General features: G+C 42.7%; 1 protein-coding gene across 3 annotated transcripts in view; it reads right to left on the reverse strand.

Moving 5' to 3' along the window:
• Positions 1–1,794: 1,794 nt before the first annotated feature.
• Positions 1,795–16,515, reverse strand: part of LOC132391203 (testis-expressed protein 26-like) — a 31,107-nt gene continuing 16,386 nt past the window's right edge. For all 3 annotated transcript variants that reach the window (XM_059964100.1, XM_059964097.1, XM_059964098.1), the window contains exons 5-9: positions 15,763–15,910; positions 15,495–15,651; positions 11,555–11,728; positions 5,290–5,373; positions 1,795–2,963 (exon numbers count right to left, since the gene is read on the reverse strand). In XM_059964100.1, coding sequence (XP_059820083.1) covers positions 2,929–2,963; positions 5,290–5,373; positions 11,555–11,728; positions 15,495–15,651; positions 15,763–15,910 — 598 coding nt within the window. In that variant the 3' untranslated portion in view covers positions 1,795–2,928. The remainder of the gene's footprint in view (positions 2,964–5,289; positions 5,374–11,554; positions 11,729–15,494; positions 15,652–15,762; positions 15,911–16,515) is intronic.

Raw genomic sequence — 16,515 nt, forward strand, 5'->3', positions numbered from 1 at the left:
CCAGCATTATACTGAAAGTTTGAGAGTGTCGGGGCAGAAGTGAGTGCAGTTACAATTACTAGAGAGATGTTGCTTGGGAAATTGAAAGACCTGGAGGTAGATCAGTCACCTACACCCGATGGACTAATCCCCAGGGATCTAAAAGAGGTAGCTGAAGAGATTTTGCAGGCATTAGTTATTATATTTCAAGAATCAATAGGTTTGGGCATGATTCCAGAGGACTGGAAAATTGCAAATGTCACTCCATTCTTCAAGAAGGGAGGGAGGCAAATAAAGGAAATTATATGCCAGTTAGCCTGACTTCAGTGGTTGGGAAGATGTTGGAGTTTATTGTAGGAATGTGATTTCGGGGTACTTGCAGGCACATGACAAAATAGGCTAACATCAACATGGTTTCCTCAAGGGAAAATCTTGCCTGAAAAATCTGTTGGAATTCTTTGAAGAAATAACAAGCAGAACAGACAAAGGAGAATCAGTGGATGTGGTGTACTTGGACTTTCAGAAGGCCTTTGACAAGGTGCCGCACATGAGGCTGCTAAATAAGATGAGAGCCCATGGTATTATAGGAAGGGTACTAACATTGGCTGATTGGATGGAGGTAAAGAGTGTGAATAAAAGGATTGGATTGGCTGCTCTTCCACAGGGGTCTGTGTTGGGACTGCTTCTGTTTACATAGTGTGTCAGTGATTTGGATAATGAAATTGATGGCTTTGTGGACGGTATGAAGATAGGTGGAGGGGCAGGTAGTTTTGAGGAAGCAGAGAGGTGACAAATGGAATACAGAGCCGGGAAGTGTATGACCACTCATTTTGATAGAAGGAATAAAAGCACAGACCATTTTAGAAACAGGGATAAAATTTAAAAATCCGAGATTTCTTTTGCCAGAGGATGGTGAAACTGCGGAATTCATTTCCACAGGTCGTCGTGGGGGCCAGGTCACTGGGGGAGAGGAAAGCAGGGAAGATCCATTGTGGGATGGAGACTGAGAGGACAGAAGGACACTATATCTTTGGGTAAAGACTGGTGATTACAAATGTAACTCAAGGAGAGGTCTGGATGAGAGTAGACAATTGAGATCTGAAAAGCCAGATGAGAAGAAAGAAGATTAAAAAAATGTTGGAGATGCAAAGTGAAAAGCTGAAGACAGTGATTGATTTTAAGTCCTGAAAACATTTTTCTTAATCTCCTCTTTAATTCTGCATCTACTATTTACTCTGTGTCTTCTAGATTTTGTTGCTCAGAACAGGAAAATAGATCTTTCATGTTTAATCATTCTTCCCTCCCTCCTTATCATTTTATATATCTCATTTTTTAAATATATTCATTCAAAGGATGTAGGCTTTGCAGGCTAAGCCTCTGGTAGTCCCAAAAAGAACTCAGCCCCCACAGAAAAGAGGTTTTCTCATTTTCCCTCATAACAAAGAGTTCCCGTTTCTGGCAATATCTTCATAAATCTTCCCTGCACCCGTTTCAGTGTAAGTATGTCCTGCCCGTATGCTGGATACATTTGCATACATTCTATACTTGCCCTTCATTGGCCGTTCAAAGTTATTTCTTTTTCATTCTCATTAATGTCTAATTAGAACCAAATATTAGTTAATATTTCCAAAACAAATAATGAAAATTAAGCATTTGTATTTATATAAACATAGCTTGGTTCAAATCTATCTCATGAAGATGACAAACATGACCCTCAGAACAAGGAAATAAGTCTTTCGTATTTAATTATTGATGATACCTTAACAGAAAATCTTGAAAATATAGCACCTCTTTGAAGTAGAGAAAATGAATAATTTATTTTTAATTTCTATAGTGGGTAAGTTTTGGCTTCTCGGTTTCATTGTCATTAACTGTTTTTTCAATATTTCAATTACATATTTCTCTTTTGCACAGTCATTACTGAAATGATATGGGACGTCAATAAAGAAGCAAAAAAGAGGTGTGAGATTACACAGTCCACAGATTACAGCTGTGTTGTTTATTGACGTAAATGATGCATTCTACTGTATGTTTTGCAGTATATGTGAGAAAGCTAACTGAGCTCTTCTACAAATGATTCTAAACAAAATTGGTCGTGACTGATTATTCCACTTAAGTGTATATTTGCATGGTTGTTCATATCTGCTTTTCTGTGAGTTCATTACATTCCCATGTTATCTTTTCATAGAGGAGCACTGATCTGAGCATTGCATGAGGACTGATATCAACCATGCACGGTCTGCATTCACTAGCATGAAAGCAAGTAGCACTTACAAAGTATAATGAGACAGAGTTTCTAGGCTAATATATCCACATGACAGATTGGACAATTTTACAATACCTTAATCATTGGCAAGGTTAGAAGACAATTTATTTAAGTGGAACAAGATATCTGGTTGCAGTGGGGAATATTGTATATGGAATACCCAAAATATACATCAGTCACTCAAGCAACAGAAACAATAACATGCGTATGCATGGGCTGAAGTAACTTAGCTGGTGAAATGGTGTATAAAAACAGAAAGACAGTGATATTTACTCAATGTTGTGTTTTTCCCCAAATAAGAGAAATCCCTAAAATTTACAATATCATAAACTTGAGAAGAAACATAGAGGTTTGAGCTACAGAAGGAAATTCTTACAGAATTTCTTCAATCAGTTAATATCAGCGAAGTAAAGCAAAAACTGAAGAACCATAGAAAATTGATTTATTTCCAAAATTCAGAAAATATTTAATAATTGTTAATACTTGATTCAGTGAAGTAGCTATTACACACATGGAGGCTTCCAGAAAGCCTATAAACAATAAATTACAGTTCTTCGTATTTTCAGATTGTGACATTTATTATCACAGTTCATTATCTGTGCTGGACCATTCACATTGACGACCTGGATCCATTGGACGAGGACGTTAGACGCGTCGCTATTAGCTTGCTTCACTTCCTGGAGTTACTTATTTAAAATTTGCAATAAAACTTCCCGCTCTGCAAAATAATGCAAACAAATACCATGTTTATTTGCCAAAAACAACTGATTTACTTCTGTATCTATAATATGGATCCAAATTATTTGTTGCCTTTATGACAAATTCAGCTTACTTTCCCAAATATGTTCAACAGCCTGCCTCAGAGGCCATCATAACAGATTCCAGGAGTTTGATGAGACCCAACACTCAACTGTAGCCTGCTTATTCTTGAATCCCTGGCCATATATTCACAATCTATTGTTTTATTGCTTTTTAAGGTGTGCGCACAAGAAATTGAAGCATACAAAAAATGTTCTTCCAAATCAAAAATGATTCCGCATGAAACCGCTGCACATTTCTGCAGCCCTCCGTGTGGGAGGGTAGGGGGGGGTGTCAGAGGTAAATTCTTTAGACAGAGCGTGGTGGGTGCATGGAACACCCTGCCAGGGCTGTGCTAGAGGCAGATACATTGGGAACATTCACCAAACTCTTGGATAGGCACATGGATGATGTAAAAATTGAGGGTTATTTAGGAGGGAAGGGTTAAAATCAGAATCAGGTTTATTATCACTGGCATGTGTTGTGAAATTTGTTAGCTTAGCAGCAGCAGTTCAATGCAACACATGATAATATGGTAAGAAAAATAAATTAATTACTGTAAATAGATATGTATATACATATTGAATGGATTAAAATAGTACAAAAACAAGAATAATATACAGTATATAAAAAGAGAGGTAGTGTTCATGGATTCAACGTCCATTTAGGAATTGTATGGCAGAGGGGAAGAAGCTGTTCCTGAGCCATTGAGTGTGTGTTTTCAGGCTTCTGTACCTCCTTCCTGATGGTAACAATGAGAGGAGGGCATGTCCTGGGTGATGGGGGTCCTTAGCAATGGACGCTGCCTTCCTGAGGCACCACTACTTGGTGGAGGTGTCTTGGATACTACGGAGGCTAGTACCCTAGATGAGATAATGATTCAAATGTGGTAATACTGGTACCAGAGAAAGGCAGGACAAGAAATATGCAATTGCTTGGGGAGTCACACAAGATTAATTTGAATTCCATCTGAAGCACAGCCCATAGTAAGATGGTGTGAAAGCTAGCAACTTGACCAAAGTCACTTGCTCTGAGTATCCCGGAAGGGCACTAATTTACTATCGGCCATGGAAAATGGATATTGTCATCCTTCATCACAGATGAGTAAATTGGAAAAGAATTAACATTTCTAATTTTGCACAACTTCACCAGTTTTTACAACAACGATTCTCCAAAAGGAACTTTTAAATTTTTTTATCAAAAATGTATGTGATGGAAAAGAATTAAAATGGCAGCTTGTATTGAATTACAATGCCTAGGCACAGAATTAGCACCTTGTAAGTGAAGGCATTTTCTTTATACCTTTACTACTTCCCAAGTCCACTGGAATTTACTTAGTGCCGCACTCTTTCTTCTTTGAAAGAGAAGAATTGCTGGATGATTAACATTCTACCACACAATAAACTCTGTTCAAAAGCATTTAGCCACTACCATACCAGCAAATGGTGTGATAGCTCAACATGGCGTGACGGTTTTCTGAACCGGTAAGTTCAATGCTTTTTTTACAAAATGGGCTGCTTTCTCCGTACGGATTTGCCACAGCTTTTGGAAGTTATTGTCAGCTAAGTGTACAGGATTTTGATCTCCTGCCAAGGCCACTGTTTCATTAACTGCTAGCTGTAAGAACCTTACAATAAATAACCAACACAGTAGCAACTTCATTATGGTACTGCAGGCACAGTGATGACTGAAGCACTTTTCTATCGGAATTGGTTTTCATTGCTGGATGGCATCCGTTGGTCTCACAAGACTGTGGATATGCGCCTGGAAAGTCTTGCTTCAGTCTCTCCAGGGCACAGGCCTGGGCAAGGTTGTATGGAAGACCGGTAGTTACCCAAACAGCAAGGCTCTCCTCTTCACACCACCGATGTTGTCCAAGGGAAGGGCAAGGGCCGATATAGCTTGGCACCAGTGACATCACAGGAGTTGCCAGAATGAGGCTGAAAGCAACGTTGGACTGCCTTAGGGAATCCAACTCCGGATTTGTCCTCATGGTTTACTCCCGAAGCCTTTCCTGTGAGTGGGTATGGCCGCAAGGCTGCGGAGGTTTGAAATCAGAGTTCTCCCTCTCTTAGATGGACTGCCTTCCCAGGCTAACGAGCTCCATCTCCATTGCTACAACTTAATAAATATAATATTTGGCAAAGATTTCATATACAATCTAATACTTTTACTTGGAAGTGACTCCAGATAGTTCTTAATAATTTTTGGTTCAAGGGATTTCAATAGACTGGTAATATCCATACCGGCACTCCCATACTCTCTCTCATATGTGGTTGGCTGCATGCTGTTCTCCTGGATTTTCATATGTGATTGTGTCAACTTGGGCACTGTAAATAAACCATGAAGGGAAGAGTTTAAATACCAGATGGTGATAGAAAAGATTCAACGAACATTTTCAAACAATCCACTCTTTTTAAGGACCTCAAAGATTGAAACATGGACAATGACTTGCGATGGTAAAATGGGGCACACTGCAGTTCAGTGGAGGTAGCATATGGCATAGCATGTAAACTACGACCTGCACTCTATCCTGACCTTCAGTCTGCACGTTCTCCCTATGGGTGTGTGGAGTTCCCCCAAGGTTTCCTCCCACTCCCCAAAATGCAGATTTGTAGGTTTAACTGACCAGTGTAGGTTGCTCCTTGGGTAGTGGGTGGCAGAGCTGATGGGAATGTGGGAAGGAAGATTAAATTTGCTGACGACAGGGCATTGATTGGCCTAATCTCAAACAATAATGAGGTGGCCTACAAGGATAAAGTCATCTCTCTGACACAGCGGTGTCAAGAAAACAACCTCTCTCTCAATGTCAGAAAAACAAAGGAGCTGATTGTGGATTACAGGAGGAATGGAGACGGGCTAACCCCTATTGACATCAACGGATCTGGAGTTGAGAGGGTGAACAGCTTTAAATTCCTTGGCATCCACATCACCAAGGATATCATGTGGTCTGTACACACCAGCCGTGTGGTGAAAAAGGCACAACAGCACCCTTTTCACTTCAGATGATAGAGGAAGTTTGGTATGGGCCTCCAGATCCTAAGAACTTTCTACAGGGTCACAATTGAGAGCGTCCTGACTGGCTGCATCACTGCCTGGTATGGGAACTGTACTTCCCTCAATCGCAGGACTCTGCAGGGAGTGGTGCGGACAGCCCAGCGCATCTGTAGTTGTGAACTTCCCATGATTCAGGACATTTACAAAGACAGGTGTGAGAAAAGGGCCCATAGAATCATTAGGACCCGAGTCACTCCAACCACAATCTTTTCCAGCTGCTACCATCTGGGAAGCGGTACTGCAGCATAAAAGCCAGGACCAACAGGCTCCGGGACAGCTTCTTCCACCAGGCCATCAGACTGATGAATTCCCACTGATTTGAGTGTACTCTATATTACATTGACTGTTCTATTTATTATAAATTACTATGATTGCACATTTAGACAGAGATGTAACGTACAGATTTTTACTCCTCATGTATGTGAAGGATGTAAGAAATAAAGTCAATTCAATATTCAATTGAATAGATATTCAGGGGAAAGTTGTAAGGAAAAGATATGCATTGTGAGTTGGTAGAGACTCACAAGGCTGAATGGCCTTTTATGTCAAAATGGAAAAAAAAATTTACTCAACAAGGTTCCAGAAGCACAAGTGAAATAATGACCTGAAGCTCTCTGCCTCAATAAGTAGGGAGAAATATTGCCAACGTTGTCGGTGAGAATCCACCGAACAGGATTTCTTCTTATCATCTGCAATAGGGTGAATACAGGGAGGGTTTTCCACTGAGGTGGGGTGGTACTAGAACTAAAGTTTCTAGGTTATTGTTGTAAGGTGAAATATTTGGGGGTAACCTCAGGGGGAACATCTTCACTCAGAAGGCGTTACGATTGTGGAACAAGCTGCCTGCGGATGTGCTGGATGGCAGTTCCGTTTCAATACCCAAGTGATGGAGGGGTATGAAAAGCTATGGTTCATGTGTGGGCTGATGGGACTAAGCACAGACTAGATGGGCCAAAGGGCCTGCTTTTGTGTTGCAGTGCTCTAAGACTCTGGTAATTGGCAACCAAGACTATAGATCCATACTGACTGCAATGTCAATCCATATTTTATACTCCAACAGAACTTGAACTTACAGTCTTCACAAAATCATAGCATAATGGAGAAAGGCCAGATTTAGATGGTATCAGAAATGATCTGGCAAGTGTGGTTGGGACAGGCTGTTTTCTGACAAAGGGGTACTTGTTAAATTGGAGGCCTTCAAAATGAAATAATTGAGAGTACAAAGCTTGTGTGTGCCTGTCAGAATAATAGGTAAAGACAACAAGTGTAGGGAACCTCAGTTTTCATGAGGTGTTGGGGCCCTGGTTAAGGCAAATCAGGGTGGATAAATTCCCAAGGCCTGACAAAGTGTTCCTTCGGGCCTGCGGGAGGCCAGTGCAGAACTTGATGGGGCCTTAGCAGAGATATTTAATTTATCCTTTGTAACAGGAGAAGTATCAGGGGATTAGACAACAACCAATGTTGTTCCACTGTTTTAAAAAAGCTCAAAACATAAACCAGAAAATTATAGGCCTGTTAGTCTGACATCGGTTGTGGGGGAGTTATTGGAAGATATTCTAAAGGACTGGATATGTTGAATTGAACTTGTTACGAAGGATGAACAACTCTGATGGGCAGAAGGGTGCAGAGTGGCCCCTGCCTCCCCGCTTTTTGGAGAATCGCAAATCACTACTATTTCGATGCTGCTACCAAGGAAGTAAGAGAGACAAAAGGAAATCTGCCAGGGCAGTTGTTATTGATAACAGCTCATGAAAGAGAATGAGAGAGAGACACAGCTAAGAGGTACACAAGGTGGAACGTCTCCTACTGACAAAAGAGGAGATTTAATGCTATTGTCTTTTGGAGAAGAATTGTTTACTTGGTACTGTTCTATTCTTTGAAATCCCTCAGGGGACAGCCAGAGTGGGCTGGTTTGATGGGTTAAGTAATTCAAACCTGATTGACACCTGAGACCCCGTGAGTGGGGATAAAATTGAGGTCTGGGGTGACACCTCTCGGACGCACCAGGAGAAATGCTAGTGAGCAGCAGAAACCCATGAGACAGTGTGGGACATCGGAAACCGAACGAAGGGTCGGTAAATTTTAACTCACAGTGTTTATAGCGAGACCGGTGGGGGCTTGTGTGTGTGTCCACCCTTGCCTGGGTGACAAGTCCACCACGGAAGAACGGTCTAGCTAAAGGACGGAGGGGTCACACTTGAATGGCCACAACAGTGACACATCGACAGATCGAAATCGTAAAGGAAGGTTGGCAAAGACCATAGCGGTTACTGTTTGTGCGCTCTCTTTCTCTGGTCTCTCTCTCTCTCCAACAATTGCAACACATCGACCGACAACTACCGCAGCCTGCATGAACTGAACTGAAGTTTATATTTCCATCTGACAATTCATTATCCCCTAGACAACGATAGAGCTTGTTTCTTATTGATTATTATTATACCCGCACTTTTAGGTTTAGTATTGCTGACGTATATTATCTGTATATTTGCATTGATATTATTTTTGTATATTTTTACTAATAAATACTGTTGAAAATAGTATCACCAGACTCCAACAGACGCTTCTATCTTTGCTGGTAAGACACCCAGTTACGGGGTTCGTAACAAACTGAATTGACTTTATTTCTTACATTTTTCAAATACATGAGGAGTAAAAATCTTCACGTTACATCTCTGTCTAAATGTGCAATCATAGTAATTTATAATAAATAGAACAGTCAATATAACACTCAAATCAGCGTGATTTAATCAGTCCATCAGTACCAGGCCATCAGCCTGTTGGTCCTGGCTTTTATGCTGTGGTACTGTTTCCCAGATGGTAGCAGCTGGTATAGATTGTGGTTGGGGTGACTCAGGTGCCCAATGATCCTACGGGCCCTTTTTACATACCTGTCTTTGTAAATGTTCTGAATCATGGGAAGTTAACAACTACAGATGTGCTGGGCTGTCTGCACCACTCTCTGCAGAGTCCTGGGATTGAGGGATTGATGCACCATCAATAACTCTCCGAGACATGAGGCGAGATATAGGCTTTTATTGGCTGGAAGAAAGAACAAGCAGCAAGTGACCATCACACAACATCCTGGAGACTGAGGGCAGGGCTCAGGCCTTGATCGCCTTTATACCGGGGTCCGTGGGAGGAGCCACAGGAGCAGTCAGTGGGGGGGGGGGGGCGTGTCCAGACAGGTGTATGTAGTTCACCACAGGGAGGTACAGTTCCCATACCAGGCAGTGATGCAGCCAGTCAGGCTGCTCTCAATTGTGCCTCTGTAGGAAGTTCTTGGGATTTGGGGGCTCATACCAAACTTATTCAACCATCTGAGATGAAAGAGGTGCTGTTGTGCCTTTTTCACCACACAGCTGGTGTATACACAGCTTGGTGATGTTTATGCTGAGGAACTTAAAGCTGTTCACCCTCTCAACCCCAGATCCATTGTTGTCAATAGGAGTTAGCCCATCTTCATTCCTCCTGTAATCTACAACCAGCTCCTTTGTTTTTGTGACATTGAGGGAGAGGTTGATTTCTTGACACCACTACGTCAGAGAGATGAATTCTTCCCTGTAGGCCACCTCGTTATTGTTTGAGATTAGGCCAATCAATGTTGTGTCGTCAACAAATTTAATTAGCAGATAGAGCTGTGGGTGGTGACACAGTCACAGAATACAGGGAGTAAAGGAGGAGACTTAGTAGATAGTAGAAAATCGGAAATATTTGGATAGACATGGACTGATCGAGAATAGTCGGTATGGTTTTGTGCTTGGTAGGTCATGTCTAACCAATCTTATAGAGTTTTTCAAGGAAGCTACCAGGAAAGTGGATGAAGACAAGGCAATGGATGTTGTCTACATAGACTTTAGTTAGGCATCTGACAAGCTCCCACATGGGTTGCTGGTCAAGAAGGTTCAGTCGCTTGGCATTCAGGATGAGGCAGTAAACTGGATTAGACATTGGCTTTATGGAAGAAGCCAGAGAGTGGGAGTAGATGGTTGCCTCTCTGACTTGAGGCCTGTGACTAGTGGAGTGCTGCAGGGATCAGTCCTGGGTACTTTGTTGTTTGTCATCCATATCAATGATCTGGGCGATAATGTAGTTAACTGGATCAGCGAATTTGCAAAAGACACCAAGGCTGGGGGTGTAGTGGACAGTGAGGAAGGCTATATTGACTTACAGAGAGATCTGCATCTTCTGAAAAAATGGCAGATGGAATTTAGTGCAGACAAGTGCAAGGTTTCGCACTTTGATAGGACCAACTAGCTTAAGGCTTGCACAGTGGACAGTAGGCACTGATGAGTGCTGTAGAACAAAGGGATCAGGGAATACTGATTCATTATTCATTGAAAGTGGTGTCACAGGTAAACAGAAAGCTTTTGGCACATTGGCCTTCGTAAATCAGATGTTATGTTGAAACTGTATAAGATGTTGGTGCAGTCTAATTTGGAGTATTGTGTGCAGTTTTGCTCACCTACCTACAGGAAAGATGTAAACAAGGTTGAAAGAGTGCAGAGAAAATGTACAAGGATGTTGCCGGGTCTGGAGGACCTGGGTTGTAAGGAAAGACTGTATAGGTTGGGACTGTATTCTTTAGAATGTAGAAGACTGTGAGGAGAGTTGAAAGAGGTATACAAGATTATTGAGTGGTGTTGATAGAGGAAATACAAACAAGCTTTTTCCACTGAGGTTGGTTGGGACTACAACCAGAGGTCATGGGTTAAAGGTGAATGGTGAAAAGTTTAAGGGGAACAGGAGGGGAAATTTTTTCACCTAGTCATGAGAGTGTGGAATGAGCTGCCAGCACAAGTAGTGTATGTGAGCTCAGTTTCAATGTTTAAGAGAAATCTGGATAGGTACATGGGTAGCAGGGGTCTTGAGGTCTACGGTCCTGGGACAAGTCAATGGGAATATGCAAATTAAGTGGTTTCAGCATGGGCTGACAGGCCTGTGTCTGTGCTGTACTTCTCTATGACTCTATAACTGTAATGCAACACAGAAAGAGGTTAATCAGCACCATGTCTGTAAACAATCCACCTTCCCTCACCTTCCCTGATATACCTACAACCCTCTTCTTTTGCAAGTACTTATCCAATTTTCATGTAATAAAATGCATCCAATATCCTCCAGGCAGTGCTGTGCTAATCCTCATGACACATTACGTGAGAAAGCCCTGGCTCTGTTGCCAGTCTCATGACCCTGAGGGGCAAGCATGACTTCCAGACAGCCTTCAGCCTCATGTTGCAGCTGGTGCTGCTTGCGAAGGCGAATAACAGGAGGAAAACCAACAACAGAAGAGCTTTTACTGAAGTCTGATGCAATAATAGTGTATATCTAAACTACCTGGTAAACACCAGTTGATAAAGATACAGTTTTACACATTAACAGGAAGATGAAGTAATAGACATCAATATCAGATAAAAGGAATGCTCGCTTGTGGACTGTGGAGTGTTCAGTTGTTCTCACCTATTCCTTTCGCAGCAATGTTCCATTGTTTATTGCTGCCATATCGGGACGTGCAGGCTGCCAGCTCCGGTTTTTGGTTTGGTTTTCTATAGTGATGCTGGCTATCTGTGAGAGGAAGACAGCGTCCTCCCATTCCTTGGATAGGCACACACGGGGGGCATTTCTTCGTGAGCTCTGGAAAGAAAATTCCAAACACTTCAGAGACAATATCACTCCTATTGCTCACTGAGCATCTTTCTGCGCTTGGTTAGAATGTCTACACTCGGGATTATTTATTCCTCTTTCGTCCTCGGTTGTTTGCAACTGGATGGAATACAGCAGCTCTGTCAGATGCAGCCAGGGACCTATGCTGAGGTTGCTACCACACTGAGCATAAGCTAAGGCCCTGGTATTTGAGGTCAGCCTCCATTGTGTAAACCTTCATTAACTGTGGTTGGCCTGAGGCAGGCTCCAGTGCCACAGCTAGGTGCAGACCATCGTGCTCAGGTCTCTGGCTAGCTACAGCATCTGCCAGGGAATCGTATATTCCTCCTCACCCCATCGAAACCTCTTCTCATCTTCTTTGCTAAACTCACAAAAGTAGTCCTCAGTTCCTCTCACTGTCAAGTCTAATTATTTGAAAGCACTGGGAATCTGGTTTGAAGAAGAAAGGTCTTTCCACAAGAACCAGATGGAGAAGAAAGCTAATGGAACCTGGAGCAATATTCTCTCTGGATGGCTGCCAAGAACCTGGTGATCAGGAGACAGGTGCCTTTTGTGTTCCTCCTGAAGGAGGTGGGAGGGGGTTAATACCCTGCCCGAACAGTCACCCAAGCCATCTTCCTTTCATCTGGAGATCCAGAATGGATCCTGTCTATCAGGTCATGATTTACAAGCAGCTAGAGGAAACAGGTACAGGAGGGGAAGAAGAGAAAGAGAAGAGGACAGTGAATCCTTTGGGATGGGCTCACGAGGTCAAAGTGATCTGGACAAGCAAATAACCTGCAGCACCTCACTTGGACAGAATTATCCTTCCTATTGGATCCCTGGTGCACAGAGGATGCCTCACTCCCAAGGCACTGACCTCTGTGGTATCATTCACCTCCTGATAGACTGTCCATCTGCCAGTGATCCTTGTTGAAGTTCTCCCAAGCAGCAGCATAAATTTCCAATTTATGGGCCATTCTCAGAGTTACATACTGAGGCAAACACCAACTGCCACAAACATCAGCCTGGTGAACGGTCTGCCTGAAACTTGTCCGTGTTATGGAGGCACCTTCCAAGGAGAAGCAGTGCACACTCTGGAGCATGGGACAACCACTGCAAAGGTTTTATGGAGGAGGATTGTGGTCTAGTCACTGAACTGTAACAGCATCTCAAACCATCACTGGTGTACTGGTTAAGGATGAGACCTGCGTGACATTTTTGCAGAAAGTACAAATCAGTGGTGAAATGAACACAGATGAAGGTATGTCCCAATTGCATTTTAAGAACACCGAATATTGAATATTATAGAATAGAGCAGGCCCTTCGTGATGACCTTTTAACCTACTCTAAGATCAATCTAACCCTTGCATCCTACATAGCCCTCCATTTTTTTATCAGCCATGTGCCAATCAAAGAGTTTGTTAAATCCCCCAAATGTATTTGCCTCTATGGCCACCCCTAGCAAGGTATTCCATTCATTCACCATTCTCTGTGTAAAAAACTTCCCTCCTCTATAAATTTTATGAATAATGTATATTTTATGGGGAAAAGAGCTCTCTAAATTTTGTTTTCATTTCATTGTGTTCCCATTTAAAAATATGTTTCCACCTTCAACTCTGCTTCCACCATGATATCCATTTCCTTATGTATGACAAAGATAGGCCCAATCATTCTCATCCTTAATTTTAAAATTACCTGAAATTACTATTTATTCTCTTGTTATGAATCTGTACCCCGATATATATTTCCTTTCACCTTGTTTGCCATTTTAAAGCTTGCTTCATTTCCATTCGCTTTTTGCTGGGGACTAGAGGGCTCCATTTCTCCAGACTGCATGTACTGTCTCCCTCAGCAGCAGCAACACTAACAAATCTGAAATCATTCAGTCAGGGAAGACGGAACAGTTGTGCTAAATAAACTGAATAGCCACTTCAGGTTCAAGTTCAAGTTTAATCGTCAATCAACCAAACACGAATACCCATGACTGCAACCAAATGAAATAGTGTTAGTCTGGGGCCAAAGGTACAAACTGCAATACCAACAGTCGCACACAGCACAGGCATATAGTGCACATATAAGATAGCAAACACATACAAGATATCAGTAAAACACAGTCACACAAAATATATATAGTCTGAGACCCTGGGACCATGAATATTGCAACAGTCAGCAACGGAACACAATACAGCTTGTCTTCTGCCGAGCGAGCACTGGGAGGAGCACCAACTCCAGCTTGGATGCGCCACTCTGCCCCAGTGGAGCGCAGCCACTCTGACCCCTCTCTCCTGGGCGGCTGTAAACCGGCGACACCAAACCAGCAACACCCAGGCTCGAGGCCTAGTCCTTGCTGCGACTGAGGCCGCATAGCTCCCCCACCGTACGCCAATAAATCGATGAATCAGACTTGCAGCACTCTGCATTAACAATGACCAACAAGATCTTACAATGGCAAGAAAATGAACTAAAATGATCACGTCTCTACTTCCTGCGAAGGCTGAGCAAAGTCCATCTCGCACCGCCCCATCCTCACCACATTCTACAGAGGATGTATCAAGAGCATCTTGAGCAGCTGCATCACTGCCTGGTTCAGAAATTGCACCGTCTCGGATCACAAGACCCTGCAGCGGATAGTGAGGTCAGCTGAGAAGATCATCGGGGTCTCTCTTCCTGCCATTACGGATATTGACACTACACGCTGCATCCGCAAAGCAAACAGCATTGTGGAGGACCCCACGCACCCCTCATACAAACCCTTCTCCCTCCTGCCATCTGGCAAAAGGTACCAGAGCATTCGGGCTCTCACAACCAACTGTGCAACAGTTTCTTCCCCCAAGCCATCAGACTCCTCAATACTCAGAGTCTAGACTGACATCTACATCATTTATTATTATATTGTAATTTGTCCTCTACTGTGCCTATTGTCTTGTTTATTCATTATTGTGCTGCCCTGCACAGTTTTGTGTACTTTATGTAGTCCTGTGCAGGTCTGTAGTCTAGTGCAGTTTTTATGTTGTTTTACGTAGTCTAGTGTAGTCTTGTGCTGTTTCACATAGTCCAGTGTAGTTTTGTGTTGTTTCATGTAGCACCAGGGTCCTGGAGGAATGTTGTTTCATTTTTACTGTGTACTGTACCAGCAGCTTATGGTCGAAATGACAATAAAAGCAACTTGAACTTGAACTGCCAGCTGCACACCTCCTTCACACACCGATTCCTCTGACACAGGCAGCATCACAGTCCACACCAAGTCCAGCTCCTTCAGTTTCCCCACCAATGAGCATCTCGCTGATGGAGCAGTTCCGCAGGGCTTCGCATTCTTAATGTCCTGCAGGCCCTTGTAATCATGAAGATTACGTTTAAAAAGACAGCAACACTTGGCTTAATCATTGTGGAAGTTCACTATTGGTGGTATCCAGTTTTAATCTAAATACTAGTTATCTAAAATATATCTGCTCACATTCAATGCTCTACTTCAACATGTTTTCTTTCAAATCTTCCAAATGTTGTTCACTATGGATTCCCTTTCAATCCATTATCAGCTATAATACGTACTTAAAACCTAATTCCATCAGCTGTCTCCCATTGAGGTAAAAGATGCAAAATGTTGGTGGAGGGAGGAGGCGTCACCCCAACTAATAGTATACTGAAATGACCTCATATATTTAGCACTTATTCAGGTCAATTGCAATAACACCTTTCATCTCAGTGCTCTTTACATCCTTCCGTAACTGAATGATGAGTTTCAATGCCATCCTACCTTGCTGTAGTCCCAGATAATCCTGCCGGTATATTGTATCATACTGATGTGCTTTTAGTCTGCTGGTGTCATCAGAAGACATTGGTTGAGGGAAATATGAGTTGACCCTTGGGAAGGACTCTGGATTCTTCTTGAGCTGTTTCCACAGCCACAAAACCTGCAATAGCACAATTTTTAACGACGTTATGGTCAGAAGGCTATTATTGTTTTGTTCGTAATTTAAATGCCATTTATCCCTGGGGTTTCCTATGCACAGACTGTTGCTTACATCACATGGATAAGGTTCACTGCCTGAGGATCCTCTGCTACCGTGTGGACTGCTCAGTAACTTCCAGGCGTAGTCATTTGAATATGAAGTGTCACCAATAGGCTCGTGGAGCTGGTAGGGGTAAGTAAACCCATTAGATGATTTAGGTCTACAGCAAGGCAGAGAGAAAACAGGAACAAATAAATAAAGTACGTTTAGGACTGTAGTAGAATTTTCACATTATATCAGTAATGTAATTCTAGTTACATGAATAGATTTTACTAAATCCACCTTGGTAAAGCAGCCAGCATAATCAAAGACCCCACTCACGCCTGACATTTGCTCTTTGCCTCTCCTCCCGTCAGGCAGAAGATACAAAAGCCTTAAAGCACATGCCACCAGGCTCTAGGACAGCTTCTGTCTCTCTGTTATAGAACTATTGAATAGTGCTCTTGTACGATAAGGTGGGCTCTTCAAGATCAGATTTATTATCACCGATGTAAGACATGAAATCTGCTGTTTTGTGGCAGCAGTACAGTGCAGAGTGTAGCCCCTGTTGCATGCAAACAGCTACTTGGGGTCAGAGGTGAGAGCTGAGTGTCCGGTGGAGACCAAAGGTGAGTGAGCTGCCCTGGAATGGACATGACAAGCCCCTTCACCAGAGGTGCTACTCCTCCCTGGACACCCCATACACCATTTTGAAAGGTGGGCTATATCAGGTGAGGGTAGCCAGTGACCTCACACCCCAGTGAGACAGGGACATGTCTGTCCTAG

Source organism: Hypanus sabinus, chromosome 3, assembly GCF_030144855.1.
Source record: "Hypanus sabinus isolate sHypSab1 chromosome 3, sHypSab1.hap1, whole genome shotgun sequence".
In the NCBI taxonomy this organism is placed as follows: Eukaryota; Metazoa; Chordata; class Chondrichthyes; order Myliobatiformes; family Dasyatidae; genus Hypanus; species Hypanus sabinus.